Genomic DNA, 15,233 nt, shown 5'->3' with positions numbered 1-15,233 from the left:
AAATTGTTTCTGCATTATAAAATAGCTTTATTCCTCCAAAGTTTGCCCATTAACTACTCATATCCAAAGAGTGAGAAGCTTATTGGGCTAAATAAATGTATTCATGAGGGCATATCAGACGTAATTCATCATACGCAGGGGTCTGCAATCTTTATTACAGTCTAAATACGACATCCCCATACTATATCTGTCATATGACACCGAAGATTTAAGCAGTTTGTGGGAAGAGTGATGGTATAAACATGCATTATATCGAAAAAAACACCCTTTCTTGATACTGCAGTTCATCTTTGAGTTCTGTCACCATGTAAAGAAACTTACCTTTCGGTCTTGTTCCTTTACATGGTCCCAGAACTCCGAGATGACTGCAGGATCCTTAGACAATATGGTAGGGGTACTTCATCCCTTATATAACATTAGGTAAAGTCTGACAGCATTGAAGACCTATACTGAAGCATATTTTTGCAATTGATACATTATAGTGTAGAAAATGAACATTAATACATCTCAATCCTTTTCATTTGTACGTTATATGATTTTTGTGAAAAGTCCTTCTAGGTGGTCCTATATCTGTACATATTGAAAAAACAAGCGACTAACAGTTGAGTTCAGGATCTATCAATTTAATTAGAAGTATAATAACTTTAAAAAGCCCCCATCCGCATTGAACAAATCTTCTTCTCCAGTTTTCACTTTGCTGCTTTTGTTATTAAAGATTCCTTTGTGTTCATTTCTGGCCTGAGAAAGATGATGTAGATCTTTGGCGCAAAGATACAGAACAGAAGACCAGCACCAGAAGATAAGATTGCAAAAACCTCAACAGCTACAAGGTATTTTCCTTTTGTGCTGATATAAGCAGGGATAAAAGAGAGCCAGACGCTGACAAACACCAGCATGCTGAAGGTGATGAACTTCGCTTCATTGAAGCTGTCAGGCAAATTCCTAGCCAGAAAAGCAATGCCAAAACCAATGCCAGCCAAGAACCCCAGAAAGACCAACATACAATAGAACATCAATACGGAACCCTCATTGCATATAGCTTCAATTTTCCAATTGCCTGCACCATTGTTGAGTTCTGGGAATGGCGGTGACGTCCCAAGCCAGATAAAGCCAAGACTACACTCAATGAAGGAGCAGGACAGCACAATGGAGTAAGATGTCCTGGAGCCCATCCATATTCTGAACTTGCTGTTGGGTTTTGTAGCCCTAAAAGCAATTACCACCATGGTGGTTTTAGCCATCACGCAGGAAACAGCAATTGTAAAAGATATTGTGAAGATCACCTGTCGGAACATGCAGGTCACTTTCCTTGGCCGACCAAGGAAAACCAAGGAACAGAGAAAGCACAGCATGAGGGCAACAAGAAGAATATAACTGAGATGAAGGTTGTTTGCTCGTACAACTGGGGTGTGACGATACCTGATGAAAACGCACAAAACTGCAGTAGCATTGATGAAGAACAGAATGGAAACTAAAGCAAGGATGAATCCTAGAGGTTCTTCGTATGATAAGAAATCAATAACTTTTGGTATGCATTTGTCTTTTCCATTGAACGTCCACTGGTCTTCTGGGCACTTCAAACATTCTAAGAAGTCTGTGGACAATAGCAGGTATACCAATTAAAATAAAATAAAATATATTTTTATGTACCACAGTTAACATAACACATATCCACCACTTGTAACTTAACATGTGTGTTAATCTGTGAGAGGAGGCATTTTTACAGTAGTCAACAAACTTTTGAATACAACTCTTTTTTTGGTCTGAAGGAATAAATATATATCTGCATGAGTGACCATTGTAGCACACAACACAGCAATGAGAGGCCTTGCCATTCAACATCTGCATATACATTTTATAGGTCGGGAAATCTGAATTTGCCAATGCTTCTTCCACCCATGCTGTTGCTCACCAGACTCTTAATGCCAGGATTTGTCAGTAGTACTCACTTACAGATTTTGACATTTCTGGTTGGAGTTAGAGAATTATGGAAGGATAGCAGTGGGTCCTACCATTTCAGAGCTACACATTGTCAAATATTTACCCCTCTCTGGGACACAGAGTTTCTCAGACATTGCCCTTTGACCTTCGGTGCATACACAGTAGATTGCAGGGGGTGATTACCAGGAGGTTCTCACTGATCCCATATGGGAGACAGTAACCTTGTTACATGAAAACCAGCGTATATATATAAAATTCCCACAGTGACACCCTCCAAGAAAGGGGGATGCCTAGTAAATCCTTAGACCTGTTGATTCATATGTTGTGAGGAGCCCTTGGCAATGTTTACTCTTGCCCTCTGGAGGTGAAACGCTTGTAGAAGTGTTAAGAGCAAGGATTAAACAAAACACTTATCCTAAGATAGCCTTTCATTTATTTCTCTGCTCAATCAATTGTTATGCCTAGCCCAATTGTGTTGGTCCAAATTTCTAGTTCCTATCGATGCCCCTGTAGCGACACCTATTAGAACAGGTCTTGGCCAGCAGCAATATTAAATGTGCTGATGCCCACCACCTCTACGTTAACGACTGTGCTACCTCCTAAACTAGCGGGCAAAACAAAGCTTGGCCATAGCACAGTAATGGTGTGGCAACAGCAGGGCACAGCATGCATGTTTATTTTATACACTTCTCAGCAAAAATGGTTCAGAGTCAAAAGTGCCTTTTAATTGACATGGACCTGAGGATGAATACACATGTTATTACACACGGGCTCATCTATATCCTAAATGTTAAATATTCTGCTTCCATTTGTACCACCATCAAGGTCTTGAGACACATTATAGACTGCTCTGTACAGTTAAAACATTTTAATGAATGAAACACATTTCTTTTTAACAGGGGCATAGGAATATTGATGGTTGTATTGAATCAGGTCCTGTTATACTAGTATACTATTATATTATAGAGAAATGCATTTGGCTCAAAAAAATGTGTTGCCTCCCACAGGTTTGTGAGATGGAAAACAATGGATCTAACTGAGAGTAATATTAAAAAAGAAAACTAAATAAGTGTAATATAGAATTTTGGGATGGCCTCAATACTGTGGTATACCAACCGCAAGAGTGCTCAGCAGTAGAATGCTTTTTGGAATATTTAAACACAATAGTCATTAGAGTTTGCGTAGCAGAGTGAAGCCACTGTCACCATGTTAGATCACAAAACTATTGATCTCTTGTGTATCATGGGGGGCTCTCTTGGACTGACCTTACAGCAAAAAAGTTACCTTTGTAATACAGCATTTGCACAGTGAAATTAAAAATGGTTCTGAAGAAAAAGGATGTCTAAGTGAGTGAAAAAGATTATCTCAGCATACTCTGCTTGCTGGGGAAATTCCTTATGGAGTTGAGATAGGCTCAGGCGATCCTGACTCAATTCCAAAGGGTAAACAGGGAGCATCTGCAGTCTCAGTGATACATCACAAAAGACTTCCATACAGAACAGAGGAACATTCAGAGAAATGTATCACAACTAAGGGCCGTATTTAGAGTTTGGCTGCGTACAATATCCACGAAACGGGGTGGGTGCCATGTCCATCATATTCCAACTATTATAGACATCAATATAGTCTTAATACAGCAGTCAGGACTTTCACCTCATTTCAGTCTACATCCACCCAACTCAAAATAACTCCCTAATTCTTTAATGCGGCAATTTGATCTTCTTGCCTTTCAATACAGGGAGAGATGCCTGCAGTTGCTCAAGCAATATGCATAATGAATCTATCAAAGCTGTAAATGTTGCAAAATGCAGGATATCCTGACAATGCTTCAGTCTCAAAGGTCCATGCATGTTGCATCTGGCACAGTTGTAGGGTTTTGAGGTGCATGGCTTCTAGTGGCTTAGGAAGATGAACCCTGCTATGCTGTCCACCTTTAATATTGAATATCAAGCCAGTGATCAATTGTTTGTCCACTAAGGACATATGCACCTACTTATGTAGCTATAACATGAAATTACTTGGGGTTAAGTCGACAAAAGAACAGCTCTTTCAGTACTTCTACTGGTGCAGCATGGATGTTGCAAGTCATAGGTCATCCTGGGACTATCCCACTTGTCATGTAAGTTTAAAGTCAAGTGGACAGCACGAGGTTCACTCTGTTAAGTTTTCAGTGGTTGATATTCTTTGTTTGCGAAAAGAAGAATGGATGTTGTCACCTCTAGTCTTCTACTCCCTCATTCAACAAATAGAACCTATTTTGTCATGAACTATGGCACAACACATGTTGAAGTGGATTTGTTGAAACATACTTTGGCATAGATTGTAGGTGGATCTCTTCTCAGAATAGTTTCCGGAGTTGTAATTACCAGGAAGGTGGTTTTAATCCCAAAAAGGTGTTATGTAAATTGGAGTTGGGCTTAATTCACATTCCCCCAATAACATTTTTTCAAAGTTTACAAATATTGTAAAATGATGCACGATTCTAATACTTTTCAGTTGTGCCAGTTGCAAGATGTGTGGACTTGTCACTGCAAGGTCTCTGAACTGCTCTGGTGTTCACCTTCATTAGGTGTGCCCCATAGAGAATTTGGCTAAGCACCCAATTACATTTACACATAATTTAATATACACACAAAATGTGATCTATCTTCCCACCCCATCTGCTCCCTTTTGTAGATAGTGGGTACGCTGGAGTCAGAACAGCAGTGAATAATGTAAATCCAGCAGATGAAATACATTCACATTATTTGGATGATTCTGACTCTTGTGTGCACTGGGACATCTGGTAAATCTTAATATTGTAATCACAGATAGAATCTTAACATTCTACGCGTTACATAGTTTGTCCTCTTATGCGTTCTAAAATAACAATGACTGCTTTTAACTGTAGTCATACTTTCATATCTTAGTGCGTGTCGTATTGTTTTATTTCTGGTTATGGCTTCTGTGAACTAAAATACCCAACTTGAACTGCTTACTTCAGTGACAATCCTTTTTGAATTATTTATACTTGAAACCCATAGTAGTACTACTTTCTTTTCTCCAAAAATATATTGACAAACTTCCTGCTGGAGATCATCTCCTCCACCACTCCTAGTTTTCAATATGAAGACCTCTGTCAGTGTGGAAATCTTCACAAAGTGATGCATACAATTTAGTGGCAAATGTGGGGCGGTTAAATTAACTTGGGTAGAAAATAGGGAATACTTACTTCTAAAAAGGTGAGCTTAAGGGGGCGTGGCTTACGCACCGAGGCGAGATGGCGGATCGTCCGTGAGCTCCGCTGAGCTATGGGACTTTCTCCTCTATATGGACCTCGCTCAGCACCGTTGAGAGCCTATATTGGACGCATTCTGCTGGGGGGAGCCGGCCTGCAACGAGTGGAGGCGTTTTTCACAGGTTTTCTGCTGTCTTTACTTCTACTATGACGAACGGCTGATTTCCTTCATCTCTGGACGCGGGCAGCTGCCATTTTGTGCCATCGAGCCCGCGTCCTCTCACAACCTACCTCCTCACTTTTATCAACTTATGTGGGGTGGATGTCTCAGCCAGCACAGGAATCACGTTGCCAACCTGTTTTCACCTAACTGCAAGGTATGGCATAATCCACGATGTACTCCTCATCTTAATGTCGTGTTTCCCGTCAGCTGTTCGTATTTTGGAGGAAGGTGGTGCAGCTCTCCTGTTTTTGGGTGCGGGCGACCGCTTTGCTATGCCGCTGAGCTCGTGACCCTAATTTACTGAATGTTTGCAGCTTCTTCTCCTTATGCTGAGGAGATTTTTTTCTAAATCACCTACTGCTGCTACATGACCATATTCTTGTCTATTTTCTTCAAGTTGCGGCATTTTACCAAGCTTTTGTCAACATTTTCCGTCATGTGCCTTTGGTTCACTGCCTATTTTTGTAGTTTTTCGGTGAAGTTCTTTCATGACTGGACGCGGGCGGTCGCATTGTTCTTGTGCCGCTGAGCCCGTGTTCTCACCCTGCTACCCATTACTTCTTCGCCGCATATTAATGGGATATCTCCTCAACCTCCAATTTTTATCACGCTGCCTCCCTTTTTCAAGCTCTTTTCAGGGTTTGGCTTAATCTGTGACGTTATTACCCTGCTTACTGACCTGGTTTGTGTCATTTGTTCCTATTTTAACTCTACTGTATGAAACACGGTTATCATTTTTAGAGGTTGATTGCAGGTCAGTTCCTTCATGTGTTTATTTTGCTGCCTCTGTTACTTTTTTCTATGCCATAATTGAAGGAACCACGCTTTTGAACTGATATATCTCATCACTTTTGAGGGGGACACTTCTGCGTTTTCTACCTTGCTTCATCTCCGGAGAGGTTACCGATACCCAGTTCTCCATCATCTCCTGCAGCTGGGTTTTCTCCTTTTCACTACACCATGGCGCACGATACAAACAACGCTAAGACGTCTCACACTGGGACAAATCCCAAACGACTGAAAAATGACCCCCCTTCCCCCATTCATACTTCTCCAAACCATGTTCTAGACTCCATTTTGGAGGAAGTAAGGGGGCTACAGCCTTTCATGAATGCGATCAATGAAAAGCTTAAGCTAATTGAGGAGCGATGGGTCATGATGGAAGGCAAGGTGTTGAACTTAGGACAGCGTGTCAGTGATATACAAGATGTTGCCTCTAAAGTACCTTTATTGGAACAAGAAATTCACAAACTAAAACTTCATACTGAGGACCTTGAAAACCGAAATCGCAGGAATAACCTACGCATTTATGGCATTCCGGAAAATATTGAGGAGTCAGATTTGGTGTCATTCATATGTAAATTTCTACATGAACTTTTGGACCTCCAACCTTCGTCTCATCCTCTTAACATCGCCTGGGTCGTCTTAATTACAATACCTCCAAGCCTCGTGGTATTATCCTGTTATTCCTTGAATTCACTGAGTTAATGAATGTTCTTAAGGCTGCTAGACTTAAAAGGCGCCTCCAGTGGTCTGTCCATAATATCTTTATCTCCCAGGACCTTTCCAGTGCAACAAATGCCCGGCGTAAGGAATTTCTAAACCTTCGTCCTCAGATGCGACAGCTGAACATCCAATATGGCATTCTGCATCCGTGTTTTTGTAAAATTACTCACAATGGTCGTGTCCGCTCGTTTGATGATCCACACAAGCTTCACGCATACCTGCAGAGTGTTTCCCCCACTACCATGGACACTAATGCTTTATATCTCTTTTGTTCTTGAATGACCTTGTTTTGCTTTCTGTGTCAACAAGGCTCCTTTTCAATTCTACTCTGCATTGACTCTTCTCTCGTGGTTCTCTTTATTTTGCCTTTCTTTTTATTGTCTTCATTCTCTGATCTCCTGATGCTTGTTGGAGTACGTGTTCCCTCTGACGTCTCTTTGCTCCTGATTTATCTGATCGATCTGGCTCTGTCATGCTTCTGTTTCTGTACCATCCTTTTTTCATTTTTTTTTTCTTTCTTAGAGGTCCTATCTTTTCTTCCTTTTATTTGCCCGACTTTGCTCTTCTGTTGCTCATTGGGGTCCGTGCCCTCTTTAGCGTCTCCTCACCCCAGATGTCTTGGTTATCTCTTTCTTCTCAGATCAGGCATTTTTGCCTTGTTCTGTCTTCTTATCTCTTTCCTGTTGTTCCTCTCTTTCGCTTCTTCTCCCTACCTTCTTTTCTCCCTTTCTGTCTTCTTTTCTTCTCATGCACACTCTATTTCTTTCCCTTTCCTGAACAATCTCTGTTTTGCTTCTTCTGGTTTCTATGTTTCTTGTGGTTGGTCACAATGATTTTGGGCGTATTTAATCCTCTCATTGTGCATGTACTGGGTATCTTGTTCTTAAGTAATGTATTTTTTTGTTGTGTCCTTTCTTGTAGCTGTCCTCCTGCAATGTGTCTACCCCAAGTGTATTCCCTCCTCCTCGCCTTCCATCATGTGTAATTTTGTAATGTGGAACGTTCGAGGTCTTGGAAACCCTGTCAAGCATCAAAAGGTATTGTCTCATTTAACTAAACTTAATTCACAAGTTGTTTTTCTCCAAGAGACTCATTGTACAGATGTTGAATCTTCTAAGCTAAAAAGGCATTGGGTGGGTCAAGTCTTGTTCTCTCCTGCTGTTAACAAAAAAGGGGGTGTTGCTATCTTGTTTCATAAAGGGTTGCCGGTCCACATTTTGTCCTCTCAAAATGATGATGAGGGGTGCTGGGTAATGGCTAAGGTTGTGATCCAAAACAAGACTTTGGTACTATTAAACATCTATGGTCCGGTTCGACCTGATCCCAAATTTTGGAATGAGATCAAAATTCTTATTTCCACTATTGACTGTCCAAATATTGTACTTGCTGGTGACTTTAATCAATGGTTAGTCCCATACTCCGACAGACTTTCCTCAAGCAAATTTCATCCAGATAAGTCTCATAAATGTTTCCAATCTGCCATTGCCTCGCGTCCTTTTTATGATGTGTGGAAAACCTGCAATCCTGACTCCCTGGAATATACCTTTTTTTCGAATATTCATCATACTCGTTCTAAGATAGATTATATTATGGTTAGTAAATCTCTCCTTCCCTCAATTCATGAATCCGATATTGGGTCTCAAATTTATGATAGAGACTGGGAAGCAGCTGCAGACCTGTGTATGATCCTTTAAAACATTGCCTGAGGCTCACTCTTTATGTATTATCCCCCATGCTCATTCCATAAACCTCTATGTAGTCAGTGGGGGGGTCCGACGTACAGTTTAAGTTTTAATTGTTTTTAACTTTTGATATCAATCGTTGCTTTCGATTTTTAATGCAAATTGTATGCAGACATTCGCTAATTGTACTTTTTCTAATTGTAAGGATTTTTATTAATTCAACAATAAAATATTCTGATTCTGATTCTGAATCCGATATTGGTTCTATTTGTATTTCGGATCATGCCCCTGTTCATGCGATCCTTGACCTTACCCAAACTTATTCTAGTTTCAGTCGATGGAAATTTAATACATTTCTATTGTCTGATACTGCCTTTGTAAAAGAAGTTTCGGTGTTTATGAATGAGTTTTTCACGTTTAATGACCCATCAGACACCTCTATCCCTTATAATTGGAATGCTTTCAAAGCTGCTCTTCGAGCATTCACTATTTCCTATGTAGCTAAAAAGTTCACTGATGCCCTTCAGAATAAAAAGCAAAAACTGATCTAAATAAAATCGCCACAAATGAAGCTTGTAATACCCTACTAAAAGTCAAATCTAAGTATCATGGGGGCCAAAACAAGGCGGATAAAATGTTGGCAAATTATCTCAAGATTAAATCTGAACGTAAAACAGTTGGCCCTATTTTTAATGACTCTACCAACAAATTAGTTTCTTCAGATGAAGACATTGCAGAAGTTTATCACAATTATTACCACACTCTGTATACTGATGACACACACCCTTCTGATTTAAACTTAAATTCTTTCTTTGATGGCCTCCCTTCTCCGCCATCACTTCCTGATGAATTTGCCCAATTAGAGAAAGACATCTCTCTTCAGGAAGTCCTTCAGGCTATCAATGCCCTGAAAAAATCTAAGGCTACAGGTCCTGATGGATTACCAGTTGAGTTTTACCCTACATTTCATGACATCTTTGTGCCCAAATTGCATCAACTTTTTAATTCCTTTATTTCTACTGCTAAGGCCACAGAGACTTTCCTAGAAGCTCTAATTATCATAATTCCTAAACCCGACAAGGATCACTCCCAATGTAGAAACTATCGCCCGATTTCCCTGATTAATTATGATTGTAAAGTTTTTGCCAAGATTCTTGCTTCCCGTCTAGATTCCCTCATCCCACTTTTGATTAAAACGGACCAGGTTGGCTTTGTAAAAGGTAGATTAGCCGCTGATAATGCCCGTATGTTTTCCAACATTATTTCCCACAGCAAAACCTTTAAAACCCCACTAGCAGCCTTGTCTTTGGATGCTGAGAAAGCCTTCGATTGCATCAATTGGCAATTTATGTTCCTTACCTTGCAATGGTTTGGATATGGTCCCTCCTTTATATCCTTGGTTAAACTCCTTTATTGCTCTCCTCGTGCTAGTATTTTCGTCAATAACCAATTCTCTAGATTTTTTTCATTATCTAGGGGTACAAGACAGGGTTGTCCTCTTTCCCCTTTATTGTTTATCCTGTGTCTTGAACCTTTTTTGGAACGAATCCGAAGTAACCCTAATGTTAATGGTTTTAAACTAGCCTCCATTGAAACGAAAATGTCTGCATATGCAGATGATATCTTGGTCTATATGGCTAACCCACTCACGTCACTCCCTCCTTTCATGGAAGAAGTTTGTTTATACTCTTCCATTTCAGTTTACAAACTTAACTTATCTAAGACAGAAGTTTTACCCTTAAATTCCATCTGTTACCAATACATGTTTGATTCCACGGACTTTGCCTGGTGTCCTTCCAAAATAAAATACCTTGGCATTTGGTTTTCCTCCTCCCTTGTGGACACACTTAAATTTACTTTCGATTCCCTTATCAAGAAACTCCAATCCCTCCTCCAAAGTTGGTCTCCCCTATTCCTTTGCTGGTGGGGCAGACTAGATACCATTAAAATGATGATTGCGCCTCATGTACTCTACACTGTATCTATGCACCCCATAAAAATACCTAATTCATATTTTGTGCGCTTAAACTCTATTTGTTCTAAATTTTTATGGCACGATAAACACCCTCGCATCGCCTTGCAAAAACTCATCCGTCCCAAGAATGAAGGAGGTGTCCGTTTTCCCAACTTTAAATCATACCACTCTGCCTTTGTGATTAAACAATCCTTTTCTTTAGCATATGACTTTATGGATTCCCCAATTCCTAGATGGGTTGTATTTGAACGCTCATTGTTAAAGGACTTTTCGTTTTAACAGATTGTATTTATGTCCAACTGTTCCTTTTTATCAAAACACCCAGTTCTAAAATACTCTCAAACATTGTTGCATGACACATTCTCTAAGGCTTTATCTCCTCTCCTAAGTTTTTTGGCATCCATTGTGTGGTATAATAAGTTTTTCAAATATAAGGGCAAGTCTTTCTATTACAAATATTGGAAAGAGAAGGGTATTACATTTGTTCATCAATTTTTTTCCAATAACGCTATGATTCCTTTTCAGGAGTTGTAAAATGTATATCAATTGCCCAGTTCGTGTCTACCTGAATATACCAACATCACTAATGCTATACAATCGCACTTATTAACCCTTTCCCCATTTGATGTCTTGCCCTCTTTTTTTCCCACAACTCCACTTTATCCTTTGTTTTCTTTTCATCAACCTAAAGCTGCCCTTGTATATAAAATATTGTTATCAAATGTTATTGACCGACCCAAATCATCGACTGAGTTAGCCTGGGAAACAGATTTGAATGTTTCATTACCTGTTGAAGTTTGGGATCGCCTATGGTCCAAATTATTTAAAGTTTCTATTGCTGCACGCATTACCCAATCCCTTTTTTAATTTATCATAGAGTTGTTATCACACCTGTTAATCTTTCCAAGTTTTCACCCTCATCTCCTTCTTTATGCTGGTCTTGTTCTTCCGAACTAGGTACACTTAAGCATCAATTATACGAGTGCCCTTCTGTTTTAGCCTTTTGGAATTCTGTTTGGGATATATGCATGCGAATATTTCAATGCTCTTCATCTTTAACATTAGTGAATGTATTTTTAGGTTCTATATCGGATAATTTAGATATTGTTTCATCTAAAGCTAAGTTACTTGAACTTTTTATTGCTATTGCGTTTAAAGTGATTTTATCTTGTTGGAAAGATAACTCTAAACTATCTGTAACTATCTGGTGGAATTTCATATGTGATGAGCATAGGATTGCTATTGCCTCCTCTTCGTCCATTTCTTAAAAAATTAAATCTGATCTCCTATGGCTCCCCTTTGTTACTTACCTCTCTTCTAACCATCCCGATTGATTTCCTGACTTGTTCATCCCTCACATATATTCCCTCTGCACCTGGTTTACTTGCTATTTTTCTTCTTTTGCTTCTACCTCTCCTCTCCCTTCCCCTTTTCTTTACCTTTCTTAGTCTTTTCTTTCTTTCCTTCATGGTTTTAATCTGTATTATATATTCATTTTATGCCTCATGTTTTATCCTATTATTTTCATTGATATTATTGTATGGCTATGTTTTGTATTTGTTAAAACTTAATAAAAATCTCTTAAACTGAAAAAAAAGGTTTGCTTAAGGAAAGTTAAAGAGGGGTTTTAGGGAGAGATGTGCAATTGGAAAACACACACCCACATAAGAGTAAGACAATTGAAATTCACAAAATGTTCATGTACATTTAGTACATTAGGAGTACTGACAAAAAAGGCTTTAATCTACTGCGGCCCAGGTTAGAGTAAGTTAAGAACCACACCTTGCCAGCTACTGATACTGCAAAACACTCCCATAAGAATCATTCATGACAGGATTAACACTAACACATAGGGAAATGTACAATATATTAAACGAAATTAAATACATTTTAAAATATAGTTTGAAAATAATTTGTATTAATATAGAATTCAATTTTTAATTTAAACCTTAATTTCCAGTGTACTTCATAATAATACATTCAAATCTATCGTAATTCATAACTCACTATTTAAAAAAAAAAAAAGGGGTGAGAGAGTAAAATGAAAATGTACTTTCATTTAAATTAATGTATTTAATTTAAAAACGTAATTAAATAATAGGTTGGGTTTTAGTGCAGGTGTGTTGCTCCAAGTTAATGTAGTAGTTGTGGGTAAACTGCAGTAAAGGAAGCTTGATTTAATATTTAATCTATGGGTGGTTGGATGTGAATGCCCATGCACCACAAATGGAATACCCCTCAGCACTAATTAATGCAAAGCAGTGCTAGGCGCTGATTTGTATTACTTGCAAGTGAATTTCCAGCACAAAACAAGTTTTCAGCTAGAAAGTAAATTGGAAAAAACAAATTGCGTCCATTTCTGTCACTTTTATGATGCAAAATTTTAGTAAATATAATCCTGAAATGCATAACAATAAACATCTATCACACACTACAATTACATGTTTTAGGGCCATATGTATCATTGAAATTCGCATTCGCAAAATGATATGTATGAAGGGAATCCCGATGCAAAATAAGCAATTGCAACATTTGCGATTCCTTATTTTGCGATTGCATTTAAGGAATCACAAATTTTGCGATTCCTTAAATGCAATGTAAGAAGGCAAAACAAATTGCTAAATGGCCTTAAGGAATCGCAAATTACCACCAACTTCTAGTTGGTGGTAAGTTGCGAATTCCTTGAAAAATGCACATTTTTGCATTTTTCAAAGTGCCATGTGACGCACATATGTGCCCTTAGGGCATGTATGTGCACCACATGTGCACCTATGCTTATTTCAGGGGTGCAACAGGGTGTCCTTTAGACACCCCTGCACCCTTGAAATTATTCTCAATTTGCGATTAGCAAATTGCGAATCGCAAATTGAGAGAAAATTCCCATTCCTTCTTATGGGCCTTCTGGCCCATAGAAATGAATGGAAAAGTATTCCTTAATTGCAAATTCGCAATTTGCGAATTCGCAATTAAGGAATATCAAGAAATCGCAAAAAAATTGTATTTTTCTTGATACATACCATTTTGCGATTCTGAAATAGCGATTTCTTAAAAATTGCTATTACAGAATCGCAAAATGGTTCCTTGATACATATGGCCCTTAGTAGTTTAATGTTGTTAGTCTGTTGTGTACATGTACACACTTGCCCTACATGAGATACCATTTTTTTTTACCTGTTGACAGCATTTGTGTGTATATGCAAATATTCCCAATTATCTTTTATTGTTCACTGTATATTTCCCCTTTATCTTTGCTCTTGACCCACCCCACAGGATAAGCCCGAAATTAACTTATTGTGTGAAACTGCAATATTAAATATCCCCTTCAAAATCTGAAGCTGTTGTACTTTTTCCATCTTTGAATGTCTCATTCAGGAAATAGTTTAGCATAAATTTGACATCTTCAGCCATCTTTGGTGATAACTCTATGATATGGTATTTTGCAGTCTTTCTGAACCCACCTGTTTGGTTCGAGATGCTCCCATCAGGACATGGCACACAGAGGAAACAGCATTTGGGACGTCCTTTAATGGCACTCTTCCTGTATCCTGGGGCACAACTTTCACTGCAGACTGATAGAGGGGCCTGGAATGATAGCAGAGGTAGGAGAATTCTGGAGCCAGTACACTAAAGGTGTCATGCTGGTTCTTATGAACATTTTGGACCATTGATATAGCTCGACTCCCAATCTTTGTTAAACTTCAACCCTTTAAAGCTGCAAACCTTCTTGGTTATTTAGATAAATGTTTTGAGCTCCAAAACAATAATCTTTACAAGACATCGATTTTTTATATTAGACCTAAAATAGGAGAAAGAGATACAGTATTCTCTCTGCAAAGTTTGCCCACTGGTATTGTTTGCCAAATACACGGCCACGGGCGCTCCAGTAATTCATAGCAGAAGAACAAAAGGGGGCAGCCAGATAAATAGGACTAATATATTAGGGTAAGCAAAACTGAAAATATGGTTTTGGAAAACCAGTACGTTTGTGCAGAACTACACATTAGCTCCATGCAGACCACCGAGGCCTCACATGGCCACAAAAATGGTCTAGGCAGTTTGGGTGTGAGGTGGTTACAAACCAGTACATGCAGAATGGAAAACATATAGGGCTTGATTTCAAGTTTAAATGTTGTTAGACCTGACAGCCTTAGGCTGGTCTTCTCCTAAACATTTTTCCCACTTACCTCCAATTTCTGCTGAAATAAAAAGTTGTTGGCCTTAGGACTCTGTGCACTTTAGCACTGCTAACCAGTGCTAGCGTGCTTGTGCTCATTCTTCTAAACATGATGTGATTGGCATACACCTAATTGCCAAATTTAATTTACTTATAAGTTCCTTGTAGATTTGTATACCATATACTATATATTTCCTCTCTAGTTACGAGAGTGACAATCTGCAATAATATTTCCCTATTCCACTTAGACAGGTCCCATTGCTTTCTTTTTTGGAATATACATTATATGTGCCCTGAAGAAGGTGGCACCCAAATTAAAGGGTCTTTCACCGAAACATGCATCGGCGCTTTGAATGAGTCCCCTCTGTTGATATCTCTGAATTATGTACTTCTGAAACAATGATAAAATACGTTATTAAGTCCCTCTTTTGAAATGATAAGTAATTTTGATTGATTGAAGTGACTTTGAGGTTGTGCTATTATGGACTTATAAACAACTGTTTAAAAATGTGTAA

The 15,233-nt window shown here is 38.8% G+C and overlaps 1 protein-coding gene across 1 annotated transcript in view; it reads right to left on the bottom strand.

Moving 5' to 3' along the window:
• Positions 1–689: 689 nt before the first annotated feature.
• LOC144783912 (extracellular calcium-sensing receptor-like) overlaps positions 690–15,233 on the bottom strand; it is an 80,775-nt gene continuing 66,231 nt past the window's right edge. The window contains 2 exon segments of the mRNA XM_078662651.1: positions 690–1,594; positions 14,003–14,126. Coding sequence (XP_078518777.1) covers positions 690–1,594; positions 14,003–14,126 — 1,029 coding nt within the window.

The sequence above is a fragment of the Lissotriton helveticus genome, chromosome 10, assembly GCF_964261635.1.
Source record: "Lissotriton helveticus chromosome 10, aLisHel1.1, whole genome shotgun sequence".
In the NCBI taxonomy this organism is placed as follows: Eukaryota; Metazoa; Chordata; class Amphibia; order Caudata; family Salamandridae; genus Lissotriton; species Lissotriton helveticus.
Note: the sequence above shows the minus strand (reverse complement) of the source record. Positions and strands in the feature narration are given on the sequence as shown.